Genomic DNA, 14634 nt, shown 5'->3' with positions numbered 1-14634 from the left:
CAAAGTCAAAAGAATTGAATTTGCGATTGTTTACTTCTGTTGCATGATTTCATGTACTGTTAATCGGTATGTATATTTTTTGGATGCATTTTTTTATTCATCTGTTTTATGCAAGGTCAAATGTTTTAAACTAAGGCATCTTGCATTCATCAGTTCATGAGATAATTTACAGCAATCTAAATGTTAAACATATGTAAGTGAAGCTACAGCAGGTCAGAACTGGGGTATTATGAAATGTGTACCGGTACATGCAGGGCTGACAAATAGATTTTTTAGGCACTTGTCCAAGGGCAAGTGCATGGTCAAAATTCACTTGCCCTACCTAATATTTGCTTGTCCCACCATAAACTATTATCATATTTATATATATCACGATATGAATACAAATACTGAGTAGATCATGCAAACCCCTGTACAAAGCTTTAGATCTATGACTTACATATGGATTTTATTTTTGTTCAAGTCACTTGCCCACCCTTAAAATTCACTAGCCCTGGGCAATAGGATTTTTCAGCCCCTGACATGTTAAGACCCTATCATATTTAATTTAAGTCATGCACGCTATTTTCAGTTTAACACGGATAAGGCAAATGTGGTAGGACTGTGAAAAAACTTAGAGGATATCTGAGGCCAGAGGGTAATTGATCCAAAGACTCGAGCATATGTTGCTTTTCGGACCATTAAACTCGCTTCTGAATCAATTAGCATATTCCTGGTAACTCAGCGTTTCAATGTTTATAAATTATCAAAGTTCTAATGTTTAAAAGTTTGGGTTTTTTGAATTTATATATAAAAATGCTTTGTGAAATTATGTGAATGGAAATTGAAGATTATCAAGGTATAACTTCTTCTGTTTTTAAATAATGAAAATCTCAATATTTTTTCAAGCAATGTACACATATTATTCAATGAAATATTCAGTAATGCAAAGGGCATTAAAAAAAAATATTTTGTTTCCTGTAATTAAAAAAAGGTCAGTAGGTATGCTTTCTTCTTTTTTTTTTAAGCTTTAAAGTGTCAGATGTTTTACAGAATCTGTTTTTGTGGTCAACAATAATAAAGGCAATATTAAATGGCATTGCACTTGTTCCATATTATAATTTTATGAAGGTTTATCATTTACTTGATATCTTTATTCAAAAAAAAAAAATTGAATGAAGACAAATTTATTCCCAGCTTTAGTAGATAAAAAAAATCACTAGGGGTTAATGAAGTGGTCAGTCTGGTTACTGGGAGCAAACAAAGTTTTTAAGGTCTACATAAATATGTATAAAACAAAGACAATGCTGAATGAAAAATCTGTTTATATGCAGATATTCCAAAGCCATGTCTGAAGTCAACATTCCTATAGTTGATCAGAGCGAGATAGAACTAGAGAACCTTCCAATAGGTAGAGGAGGGTATGGAACTGTGTACAGAGGGAAGCACAGGCAGTTTGGTCATGTTGCAGTAAAAACCTTGATAAACAATGGGCAATTGCCAAAAAAGTAAGATTTTGTAAAGAATGTGTTTGGGGTTGTTTTTTTTTCAGTTTTGCCTTTCTTTTGATAAATTGAGCAATTTTAATCAATACATTTTAGAATTGTTAAAAAATCAATTATATTTTTGAAACAACTTTTTAATTCAATTGTGTTGATTATGGGGGAAACTTTAACAGATTTTTTTTTTATATATACAGGCATTTAGATGTGCTGCAAGCAGAGGCAAAGAAGTTAATGGAGTTCTGTGAACATGATGGTATCCTTCACTTATATGGCCTGATAATGCAGAGAGACAATTACTCCCTTATTCTAGAGTATATGCCCCTCGGAAGTCTTATTGATTTCCGTAAGCAATTCTCCCCCCAGTTCCCTCTGTATGTGAGGTTTCTGATGGAGGTCTCATCCGCCATGGATTTCCTTCATTCTCGCATTCCCACCATTCTTCACCTGGATCTAAAGGCAGACAATATTTTGCTGGATGGTGATATGCATGCTAAGGTGAGATGAATGAGCAGAATTTAATATAAAGAGTAAATTTAGTGGTTTTAATGTTCTTACTGCTCATCCATTGAAAAAATCTCAATGCAAACCAAAAGAGGTTCACATAAACATGTAAAGAAAAAAGCATATATAGATGTTTAGAAAATCCTTTTTATTTGTAATTTACATGATTTGTTACATTGACAGGTGTCTGACTTTGGTTTATCTGAATGGAAAACTGTGACAATGACAGCCACCAGACGAACGGACCAATCAGACTCCAGTGGGCGTCGCTGCACAGTGTCACATGTTCCTCCGGAGGTGTGGAGCAATATAAACACACCTTCAGACAGGTTCTATGACATCTACAGCTTTGCAATCTGTGTCTGGGAGATGTTGACAGGAGCTGTTCCATATGGAAGTATGTACATGTGTTGAATTGTAAAAAAGCAAATTTACGTTCAATTACATGCCCCTAGAAATGCACACACTCAGCTTAAATGAATATTTCAAATAGGAACACTCTACATTTACAGATGCAAGAGATGACTTGATTCGCTCAGCAGTTCTAAGTGGACAGCGACCTGACTTCAGTCTTATACCTACTGGCTGTCCTCCATTTCTGACAAAATTAATGACCAGGTGCTGGCACCAAAAACCTACACAGAGACCATCGTTTGGAAGTATGTTATTTTTTAATAAGTTGTTCACTTGGATAAATCCTTAAAAGTCTCATTGAGTATTATGAGGTATTTGTATAAATTGCTTCTCGTTACAGCATTGAAGAAAGAAATTGAGGAACAATATAATAAGGAATTCAAACGTGACATAATTACAGCACTGAAAAATGTTAGGAGAGAAATAAAGGAATCTTTTGTGAGTACATTGAACATTCTTGTAATTACCGGTACATGATTTGATTTTTTTTAATAATATATTTTCGAGTTATTAAAGCAAAAGATCAGGAAAACAACACTGTATACATGTACCACAAAGTACCTGAAAATCTGTAGCTCTACAATCTGAGAAATATGCGATGGACAGACACTCCATATTTTTGAGACCAGGTTGCTACAAATCTGCAGCTAGCCAAAAATTGACAACAACTATAGTTGTCTTAAAGAAAAGATTTGCATGTGAATTTTTCTTTTTTTTCACAAACTTGTACAGGTTGATAATAATAATTTATTCAATATTTTGGGATAAAAAGATAGTGCCTGATGCATATATTTTTTAAATAACATGATAGATATTTAGATACATATAAGAATGTAGTTTAAAGCAGTTGGTACACATTAATAACAAGATTAAGAAATATTAAAGGTTTAAAAATATTTTGCAATTGTTCAAATTCTTTCAGACCCCAGATAACCTAATTTACATCTACACTAATCACATTGATCATATAAATGAACCACAACCTGCTCAGAACACTTCTCCAAAGCAGCAAGGTTCAGATCAAAGTTCATCAGCTTCAACAAGTAGATCTGCTTCCACAAGTACACATGAACAGTCCATCTCTCAAGGCCCTCAGACACCAGAAGTCATGGAAACTGAAGATGAGGGACCAGTACAATCAGTGTTGTTTAAAAAAGAATTGGAGATGTCAAGTGCTGAAAAGACATTTCGGAAAATATTGCGAGACCCTCTTGCTTTACTTGTTGCCCGTACTAATTATTGTAATAGCTTCTTTAGTCTTGATTCTAAGTATAGTGCAATATTGAATGATGATGAGAAATTAAAGAGATATTTAGATGAGGATGAACTATTTAAAAAAGAGATTTTGTGTCCTGGAAATGACTTTTGGGGTAATATAAGTGGAACACATTTGAGGATGGCAAAGGAAAGAGGACGTGCATGGAAAGAAGCAAATGCGAAGGAACTGGACAACATAGCGCGGGCTGGACGATATGGTAAAACTGATAGCTGGAATCACAGGAACCAAGAAACTCCACGAACAGAACGTAGAAGGAGAGTGGAAAAAACATTTGCGGATCATCCACATATTACTGAACTAAAGAAGGGTGGTAAGAAAATGTGGTCATATTAAAAGCTTATTCAATGTTAAAAAGAATGTTAAAATTAACTGCCTTTGAATACCAAACTCTTTATCTCTTATTTTAATCCATTTGTAATTCTTATGCAGGAAACTACTACAGAGTGAAAAAAGCTTTAGAAAATCCTAGGATGTTTGAAACTTTATTACGAAGCAACGATGCAGCCCCAGAAAGTAATCCATTGAGCCTTACGACCTTAGACCCAGAGGTCATCAAACTGGCTAAAGATCCTGTCCTTCTCCTTGCCCTGCTACACACAGAGTATAGTCTTCTTAGTGATTTGATGAAGTAAGTGCTGCAGATGTAGTGCATTAATTCAGAAAATCACTGTGGAATCATTTCAATTTGTGGGGATCGATGGTCATGGGCAACCAAAATTTTGGTGACGTAATTCCATGGGTAACTTTTATTTACAGGAGATTCAATAAACTATTAAGGAAACACAAAGTTATTGTTTACAGGAATGTAAATTCATGAGTCATTGGACCCTGTGAACAATGATGATTCCACAGTACACTCTGGTAGAGTAATGTGTACCGTTGCTTAACAGACCTATAATTTCTTTCTTTATAGATGAATACTAAATGTTAACAAATCAATCTTTGTTTTGTAGGCCTGAAAATCAAGAGTTGTTGATGAAGGTCTTTGGGGATGCCAAACAGAAGTATCCTTTACCAGGTGGAGGGTATATAACAAAGCCAAGCAGGTAGGGAGAGAAAAACACAAGAGACAGAAAGTTTGTATGTGCAGTACATATCATACCATATTTTCAAATTGGAAAAAGCAGCTGAAATGTTATTTTTAATGGAAAATTAGGAAAAATTGAAGCATCTTGTGTTTGTTGGAATGATCATTATTTATCATGACAAAAAATTACATGTTCATGTATATTAAAGACTAGATTTTTTTTCTATAACAGTAGGCGAGGTTATCCAATGGGGATGTTTCATGACCATGACATGATGATGATGTTGGACATGATGGGAGGTCCTGACCCGATGATGATGAGGAGACACATGATGGACAGCGATGAGGATGACGATCATCCGACAATGGGAGGGGGATTAAGAGGGCTTCATAGAATCAAGGAAATGTTCAAACCTTCTAGAAAAGGTGAAGTATCAGGAGATTCACAGCATTTATTTAAAAAGAACATAATGGAATATGTATGACATTATGACTTAGTATATAAAAATATATATACATTTCCAAATATTTTTCCTCAGATTCTTTGCAAATTAGAAGACTGTTCATTTTCTCATGAACTACCATGGATGAGCATGAATTTATCCATTGTTAGGTCATAATACCATACTTGAAGTCAAAACTATAGTGCAAACTGTTTTGCTTTAAAAATGACAATTGAATGGCGTAATTTGTGGCAATTCATCAAAAAATAATGTAAATATAAGAAATGAATTTAATTTTTGAAGATTCATGAGGTACATGAACTATGACGCTTCACACCGGCATATTTATCATGAAGCACAAACACGCTTCATGAAATATGCCAGCGTAAAGCGTCGTAGTTTATGTCCTCATGAATCTTCAAAAATTAAATTCATTTCTTAAGTAATTTCACACTGGGTACTTCCTAGGTTTATGGAAGCTTGCCTTTACAGTTAAAATATGTACATGTACCAGAAGCAATCAGGGCTTGAAAAAATGCAATTTTTCTTTGTTGGAAAATATAGGGATTTTTGTTACAAACAGCCGTTGACCTACTTGTGAATGGTAATAGGGGAACACTCTGTAATATTTACATGTATTTGTATTCGTACAAAAAAGGCAATATATATAACATTAATTATTCTACTGTGGGTGTATTAGTGAAAGGGTCTGTCATCTGCCCTAGATTTCATACATACATGTAATGTTACCAAGGACCAGCATCTTTGTTTTCAAAAATATTATCTCTTATTTTACAGATTCTGGCAAAAAGTGAGCTTAAGAACATATCCAAGTTTAGCTGATTAAAAGAACAAACTTTTTTTTTAACCTGTTAGTAATTAATAACAGTGTCAATGCATTTATTGGTGATTTTTAGATCCAATCAGCATCATGAGAAATATGGCTAAAACAAATGATAGGGAAAAAAGGGAAGCTATGAGCATGGGAGAACAATCTATAAATGTAAGTCGTGAACAAAAAGTGAATCAGAAAAGAAAACAGCAAACGTTCTCCTCCTCAATATGTAAGGATTGAGGAATTCTGAAAAGTCCAACTTTGACGTCTGTTCTCATTTGTGTAACTATGTAGCTGGGGATATAAGATTCTGGCATTTTATTTGTAAATATACATACATCAGAAATAAAGAAAATTATCATATGTTTTTCTTCCTTTTGTTCCTATTCCGGGGAAGATACTGAAATTAGCAAATGTCTGACTTAATTTTATCAAGGAATATGAAAGTTAATTTACTAGAATGCTTTTCTCAGACAAGATCTTTGTACAGTATTTTTTTTTTCGGAAAAAATATTTTTTAAGGAACATTTGCTGATTTCTCTTCTCAGATATTTAGTTTTAGTGAATGTACATGTATCACATAAAAGCTCAATGTTGAAATTTTTTTTTTGATTAATTGAGGCACATGCAGATGAAATCACAAGCATTTTGTTATTCTTAAGCATCTTAAAGCAAAATTCAGGTATTCTTCATCTTGAGATCTTATGAATTTGACAAATAGTAGTTTTGTAGATATTGAGAGGAAGTTCTATATGATAATTTAAAATAACTCTTTTGCAGCCTTAACCCTGTTCCTCTGGCTTAATTGCAACTCTTCCTGCAATTTGAAGTTAACATTGCAGTCCTTGGGAACATTTTTCAAGATTTTTTTTCTATATATTTCTAATCTTTACTTTTGGACCTTTAACAACCCCCTCATCATCATAAAGAAGCTTAAAATACATGTTAATAATGCAATTTGTTGTCCAGCCATATCTTAAAATTAAATCTGTTATCAGCTCACATAGATTGCTTCCCATGTGAGCAGATCAAAGGATCTGATGTTAGTAAGATTGGACTAAAAATATTTTTGAACAGTATCATCCAATTTTCTTAATTACCTCCCATAGCCCAACATTTGAAAAATTAATGAATTTCCTGGAATGAGGAGTTTTTGGTGACAAGTTTAACTGAATGATAATGTGAAGTCAAAAATGTTCTCAGAACATTTATCTGCTATAGAAACATCACAGATATATGGAAAGATGGATAGCAATAGATTGATATATTGATGTATCTAAAAATTCTTTTAAACAATGTTGAGGCTCCTAAGAGGGTATTCCTATGTCTGCAACATGATTTTTCTTAGTTGTAATGGTAAGCAGGGGTAAACATGTGGCTCAAGATAATAGCTAAAGAATTATTAAGACTTATGTATCCAACCAAATTATCAGCATTTAGAAGGGCTGTTTCAAGTAATAGGGAATTTTTGAGACCCAGACATTTTACTCATTCATCATTAAATTGAAATAATCCTTGCCCGAGAAAAATTATGTACCCATATCTTATCCAAAGCCATTAGGAATCAAATACTTAGTAAATGCTGCCATGAACAAATTTTATTTCATTTAACGCACACATTTTTCCTGTAACAATACCACCATCAAATATATTGACTGTAAGGCAAGAAATACAACCATTTTATAATACTATTTTACAGAATTTATGATGTAGCAAGCATTACATATATCATTTTCCATTACTGTTGTTTAAAATTTCAGGAAAAAAAAATATTGGTCAACAATTTCTCAAAGCATCTATAATTTCAATCCACTAAATCCAAGACATTTAGACATATCTTAAAAATGTATAGCAAGTTGGATATTAACTTTTTCATGTAATGGAAATTTCACTTTATATCAAGATGTGTTACAAGTATGTATACAAGTAGATACTAAAAAGCAAGTCATAAGAACAAATCTTTCATAGTATAAAACAAGCATTCCGAGAGTATTGCATTTATAAATAATATATTGTACCAATTCTCAAAAAAGGTATGGGCTGTAATTCCATCAAAAATCATTGAAGCAGAACAAAATGCAAATTTGACCCTAACTCATCAAGATAGACTTGCATAAGAAAAATCAAGTTCTATATATGCACATGTCTAGTAAAAAAAAAGTTCAAATACAATAGTAGATTTCAACAGACAGACATATGTAGATGAAACCTGTAGTACCATCCAGTTTCATCATCAGGAGACTAATAAATAAACTTAGCTTTTTTGCATGAAAAGTGTATAACTTTCGTGAAATTACTGTGCTTTCAATTTGATGACAATCAGTTCTTTGATGATCTCCCCTTACAACCTCACTTTATCTGTATTCTATCAAATCTTGGATCTTAATTTCATTGTCCAGACTCTTATTTACTCCATTTCCCATGACCTGATCAAATGGTTTACAAACTAAATCTACATGAATAAGACATGTACATGACAGATTTACATGTACATGAACTCTCCCAAAAAAGTGCATACAAAACAAACTTTATATCGGAAACAAAATTTATATCAAAAACATACAACAGAAACAAAATTTATACTCAAACATGCTACAAAAACTTTATAACCAAACATATACAGTGTAATGCCAATTATATCCATAGAAACAGTGTATGACAAAAAATAGGCAGTCAGGCACATCCTCTTATAAACAGATTCTCATATTAAAGGATGTTAGATGTTGAAAGTTAAGGAAAAGTAACACATTCAATTAAGACATTTTGTCATACCTTTAAAAATTGCTTCCTATAAAAATCCATACTGAAAGAAGTTTAAACATTTCCAATGTTTTACCGAGGTAAAAAAAAATTGATGTTTGACCGCAGAGTGACATATTGGACCTGTCAATGAGATATTGGAACTCTTAGGTCACACTATGGGTGGAATCAGCTAAATCTTATTTGCATTCGTTGGTTTCGACAGTAACAGAATTGACCTAAATTTTAACCCCTTGGACATCTTGGAAGCCAGCACAAGATACATGTATGTCCAAAAAATAAAAGGTATAACAAAACTTTTATTGACTGTGTTCTCGGGTAAAATGCACTTTGTTGACCCCTCGAACCAAATTGTTCTTGAGTGCAACAAAACCCATGTTGCCCTCAAACCCAGTCAATAAATGTATAATGTTACTCACACAAAACGTGGTGAATCTTGTACAAAATAATATACACAGGTACATATAAACATGTATGTAACTTTTGTGTAAGACGATAAATGTAGGTGAACAAAGAGTTGTAGTACATGTACTTAAAATTTCATTATGAGATTGTTTACTCTTCTACTTTTTCTTTGCACTACTTTTCTCAACCTTTTTCTTTGATTTTCCTTTAGTTGCCTTGGTTTTCTTTTTTGATGTTTTTTCTTCCTTCACTACTTTCTCACTAGAGGATTTGATTGCCCTTGATTTTTTAACTAGTGCCTTAGCATAACCTCCAAGATTTCTTTCTTTCAATCCATCCATCCACTCTTCAAATTCCCTCTCTGCTCTTTTCTTATCATTTTTAGATAGATTGTTGAAGTGCTCTTTCTGCCCACTAGGAAGACTCTCAAACATGGTCTTGGCAGTTGCCACTGTTACACCCATTTCTTTTCCTAAGTCAGACATTTGGAAAATCTGTAGGGCTGTCTTTCTCCTCTTCGGCATGTTCAGCTGATGAAGTACTATTTTAGCTTCATCTTTTGTCACAACATCCAGCATGTCTTCATCATACATACTCAGCACCCACTCAGCAAGTTTCTTATGGTAATTAGACTCTGCTTGTTTATTTTGCTCCCTGGCAAGTTCTCTCAGTGCCTCCTTTTCCTCTTCTGGCAGTGATTTCCATTTTTCAGTTTTGGCATGGATATACTTAGTAAATTTTTCCTTCTGGTTTCCATCACCATCTTCCAATGATGATTCAATGTCTGCAATATCCATTAAGTTGATGGCTTGTGCTCTTTTTGGGCGCTTAGGTTTTTCAGTTTCTTCAAACAGTTTCTTGAGCTTTCTTTCTTTTATGGTCTGGTCATGATCCATTTTTTGCTGACGGATGACTTCTTCCTGCAATGGGGTCAATTTTTCCTTCCATGCCACCTTTTTCCTCTGATATTCCTCAGAAAGTTGTTTGGCTTTGTCCTTGTATACCTGAGCCTCACTTTTTGGCAAAGATTTCCACAACTTTCCTATATGAGCCATGACCTGAGTACTGGGGGCTCTTTCTCCCATGTCTGCATCAAGTTCTGCTTGGACCTGATCATGATGGTCCTTAAAAAACAGTAAGTAGGAACTTGAAGGGCGTTTTGGTGGTTCTGGTACGGTGATTTCAATGCTTGATGACTTTTTACTTGTTAATGCCTTAGTTGTAGCTGCACCTCTCTGTGAAACAATACTGAAGAGATTTTCACTAGGCAAAATGCACTTAAATTGCTCAATATGACTACTGGAAGAACTATTGACTGTCAACGTTTTGAATGTATTGTTATTTGCATGAGTAGATGTAGTCTTTTGAAACACTGTCAATGCTTTTGGTATATTTGATTGTTTTACACATCTAAGAAAACTTATCAAGCTCATGTTTCTTGGCAAGATGCATGCAATTACTGAATTAGGCAAAATCCTGCTGCTCCTGAAAAATAAAATAACAATATCTGGTATAAAATTGTAGACTGAAAACTTCATAGAATATTTCATAATCTTTGCATATAAGAACTCCCGACCTGTCTTTAGTTATATAGTAATTTAAAATACACAGTGTCCATTGGCATTGATTATAGGCCTAGTGACTAGGACCAGTCTCGACACAGAACTCTCAAGTATAACGTTAGACACAAAGTCTCGGACAAACTGCTATGGGAAGTTATGCGGTGATTAATTTTTTTTAAATGGATATTTAAAGGGATTACAAATGCACATACCTGCACGCTTTAAATTTCTTTTCCTATTGTTATACCTTGCTGCACAGCCTAACCGCCAAAAATAACTAGAAAACGAAAGCTGATTACCGAGGCTTTCCCAATGTATAATCAATCGGCACTTCTTGGACGTTTTCATCGTAGTTATATATGGTGGGCATTTCTGCAATATCTCTATAATATTACGTTGACATGCAAGATAATAACAAAATTTTTAAAAGTACAAATTTTGCACATATATGATATCTCACATGCAAGATGCAGCTCAACACAGGCGGATTCATTTTTTTTAATTTAACTGTTTTTTTTTTCATTTTATTGGGGGGGGGGGCGCAAGGAAAAAGGTGAAGGTAACGACAAACATTGATCGATCTCAAATAAAACTATGTCAAGAAAATCGAAGATTCGGGGGCATATAGTTTTTGCCCTGTTCGTCCGTCTGTCTGTTTGTCCGCAAAAACTTTTAACTTTGCCCATAATTTTTCATCGGTTGGAGCTGTGGCTTTCATATTTCACATGTGTATTCCGTGTGACAGGACCTTTCTTTGGGTACCATCATATTTGACCTTTTGGCTTTCACCTTGGAGTTTGACCCAGTTTTGCAAAATTTTACCCAACTTTAACCTTGGCCATAACTTTTGAACAGTTAAAGGTAGAGCTTTCATACTTCATATGTGTAATCCTTGTGACAAGATCTTCCTTTGGATACCAATAACTTTGACCTTGACCTAGGAGTTTGACCTACTTTTGAAAAACTTTAACCTTGGCCATAACTTTTGAATGGTTGGTGCTAGAGCTTTGATACTTCACATGTGTATTTCTTGTGACAAGACCTTCCTTTGGATTCAACAATTGTAGCCCTTTGACCTTGACCTTGGAGTTTGACCTTCTTTTTGAAAACTTTAACCTTGACCATTACTTTTGAATATTTGGTGCTAGGGCTTTCATACTTCACACATGTAGTCCACGTGACAAGACCTTACTTTGGATACCAACAATTTTGACCTTGGAGTTTGACCTACTTTTGAAAAACTTTAAGTTTAACCTTGACTATTACTTTAGAGTTGGTGCTAGAGCTTTCATATTTCACATGTGTATTTCTTGTGAGAAGGCCTTTCGTTTGGCGCCATTAATTTTGACCATTTTACCCTAACCTTGATGTTTGACTTACTTTTGAAAAAACTTTTAACTTTTTCCATATCTATTCAACGGTTGCTGCTGGGGATTTCATATTTCACAGGTATATTCCTCGAGACAAGACCTTACTTTTGGTACCAACATATTTGATTTGCATTTGAGAAAGTTTAACCTTCGCTATAAGTTGCCATACGGGGGCATCAGTGTTTCACAAACACATTTTTTTAAATAGTCTCTTTAACTTAAAAGATATAATATTTTTGACATCTATTATTTAGGGAGGAAAATAAAGAGGGAATATTATTGTACTTTTCTGGATTCTATATGCATGTACACCACTACATGTATTTTTCCCAAATTGAAAATTTGAACAAAATAATGAAAAAAAAAATATTTTTTGTATGTTCCAGAGGGATATATTTTCAAGGAAAAGACCTATGTTTTCTCCTTTGATAAGAACGCCCTCAGCACCTGCGACAGTTACATCCAGTAAAGCAGAAAATAAAAACTTGTCTTTGGAGGAGACAATAGAGAGAAACGATCAAATGACAGTCAATTTAGCGCCCTCTAATGAAGAAAGGGAGACCCAAACGACACTAAATTTTGCGCCTTCTAATGCAAAAATCCCAAAGCTAAACACGGCCAAAACCTCTCAAACACAGAACGCTGTAAATACAAACAATACAAAAACTAGAGAAAAAACAGTAATCCAGGACAGTGTTTCGTCTTTAGTCAGGGATAGCAGCATATTGGAATCAGGGGAGATAAATACTGGGACAGGTCGAGAGTCACCAGAGGAAGGTCAAGAACAGATTGTAGCAATCAAGGAATCTACTTGACGCAGAAGTCGATCGATGATTGATTTTCGACAAACAATCAATTTACCTGATCCAAAGGAATTCAGCTATCGAACTTTGGTTCAATTTACACTATACCTTGCAGGTGTTCCTCTACTGAGCTGAATCTGAATTTCTTACTCCTAGTACATTCAGTTGTAAATGTGTGATGAAGCCATTTTAATAAATAAAAAGTCCCATCTTAAGTTCTCATTATTTGTAGGACGAATATGTCAGAATTGTCATTGAATACTGGGTAATTTATGTTTTAGACGTTTCTTTAAAATAATTTCTTCGTCGTCGGACTTACTCCAATACATTTTGTAAATGTGTGATCAATCATTTTTATAAATAAAAAGTCCCATCTTAAGTTCTCATTTTTTATAGGACGAATCTATCTGAATTGTCATGCAATACTGAGTAATATATATTTTAGACGTTCCCTTAAAATTATTTTAAATTCAGCGGTCTTTAATTTTAATTAGCTTATTTGTTGCATATAAATACATGTATTGAATATTGGACTAAAAGCCTTTTTTTTTTATCTGAATACCTTCATTTTCATGACGTAAAGGTGTGTAATTGAATCTGCTAAGCAACATTCATTTTAAAGTATCTCCATGGTAACCATAAGAAAATTTACTATTTGTAGAAACGTGAATGTTAAAAATTGAAGCTACCTCTGAAACAAATTAGTTTTGCTTATTTCAATTTTCAGTATTTATCTGTTTTTGTTCGTCTTCGTGTGTCGTGCGTTAGCATTTAATTGAACATTTTGAACTTCTTTTCTGAAAAACCCTGACCCAATTTCATTCAATTTTAATATATAGCATCTATGGGTAAAAAGGAACAAAACTTGATAATTTCTGTCCTCCTGGGGCCTGAGGGGTGGGACCAAAACCATAAAAATTAATGCAATCTTTAAAAAAAAATCTTTACCCCTGGATATCAAGCAGTCATTGTGAAATACATGGCCCCAGGGTTAGGGGTTCTGGTGTTCGGGTGAGCCTCTATAGATCATATAGTGAAAGTGCATTAAATTCTTCAACCCCCCCCCCCCCCGGGGTCAGGGGTCTGGTGTTAGGACGGGGCTCTATTGTTCATATATTTGTATGTTGAAAATACATTACGGTGAGTTCATACTTACACTTTTATGGGTTCTACGTTTAAAAACTGCTTTAATTTCCACCGAATACAGTTTAACTATAATACTAATCACAAAAATGTACAGGTCCCCCGCTCAAGTTCTCAGACAAAGATAAACAGAAGTATATCTGTAAGAATAAAAAAAACTCTCATTTTTGGTTAATAGCATCATCAAAATCAATTAAACTTGCTCAAATGACATAATTTTAATAATGAAACTCCCAAATAATTGTAACTTAGAAAATATATATAGATTGTGGATATCGGGGAATCCATTAAAGTAATACATGAAAAAAGATGCGTGGATAAGAGTTATTGCCCTTTGCATGTTTTTAAAGAGTAAATAAATTATTATTTATAGTAAAGGGGGGGGGGGGGGCTTGCCAAGGAATTTTTGCTTGGTAGTGCCCACCCAAACTGAAATAAGTTTGGTTGTCCCCCCTCCCCAAAATGAAATTGCTTCCTGAATATTATTCTATTACTAGTAATTCTTTCATTAAACAACCTATTTAAAAACATTCTTCTAAAAAATATATTTATATTGTTCAATTAATATTGTTAAATTAATGAAAGATTTTGCAAAAACTGTTGACATC

At 33.8% G+C, this 14634-nt stretch overlaps 2 protein-coding genes across 3 annotated transcripts; one reads left to right on the top strand and one right to left on the bottom strand.

Annotated features, from left to right (window-relative positions):
- Positions 1 to 28: 28 nt before the first annotated feature.
- Positions 29 to 13092, top strand: LOC133172521 (receptor-interacting serine/threonine-protein kinase 3-like). Of its 2 annotated transcripts, XM_061307424.1 has the most exons (12): positions 29 to 66; positions 1314 to 1487; positions 1679 to 1979; positions 2169 to 2382; positions 2498 to 2644; positions 2740 to 2837; positions 3322 to 3988; positions 4108 to 4306; positions 4632 to 4724; positions 4938 to 5131; positions 6066 to 6151; positions 12467 to 13092. In XM_061307424.1, the coding sequence occupies exons 1-12, from the start codon at positions 44 to 46 to the stop codon at positions 12893 to 12895; spliced, it is 2625 nt and encodes an 874-aa protein (XP_061163408.1). In that variant the 5' UTR covers positions 29 to 43; the 3' UTR covers positions 12896 to 13092. The 2 variants fall into 2 exon arrangements, with proteins under 2 accessions (XP_061163408.1, XP_061163410.1); XM_061307426.1 differs by lacking the exons at positions 6066 to 6151; positions 12467 to 13092 and adding an exon at positions 5947 to 6047.
- LOC133172523 (micronuclear linker histone polyprotein-like) lies at positions 7560 to 10633 on the bottom strand. The gene has a single exon (XM_061307429.1). The coding sequence runs from the start codon at positions 10579 to 10581 to the stop codon at positions 9307 to 9309; it is 1275 nt and encodes a 424-aa protein (XP_061163413.1). The 5' UTR covers positions 10582 to 10633; the 3' UTR covers positions 7560 to 9306.
- Positions 13093 to 14634: the final 1542 nt, after the last annotated feature.

The sequence above is a fragment of the Saccostrea echinata genome, unplaced genomic scaffold (assembly GCF_033153115.1).
Source record: "Saccostrea echinata isolate AGI-Se365-2 ecotype Australia unplaced genomic scaffold, CSIRO_AGI_Sech_v1 ptg000054l, whole genome shotgun sequence".
Classification (NCBI taxonomy): Eukaryota; Metazoa; Mollusca; class Bivalvia; order Ostreida; family Ostreidae; genus Saccostrea; species Saccostrea echinata.
The sequence above is the reverse complement of the archived record's forward strand: the minus strand, read 5'-3'. Positions and strand labels throughout refer to the sequence as shown.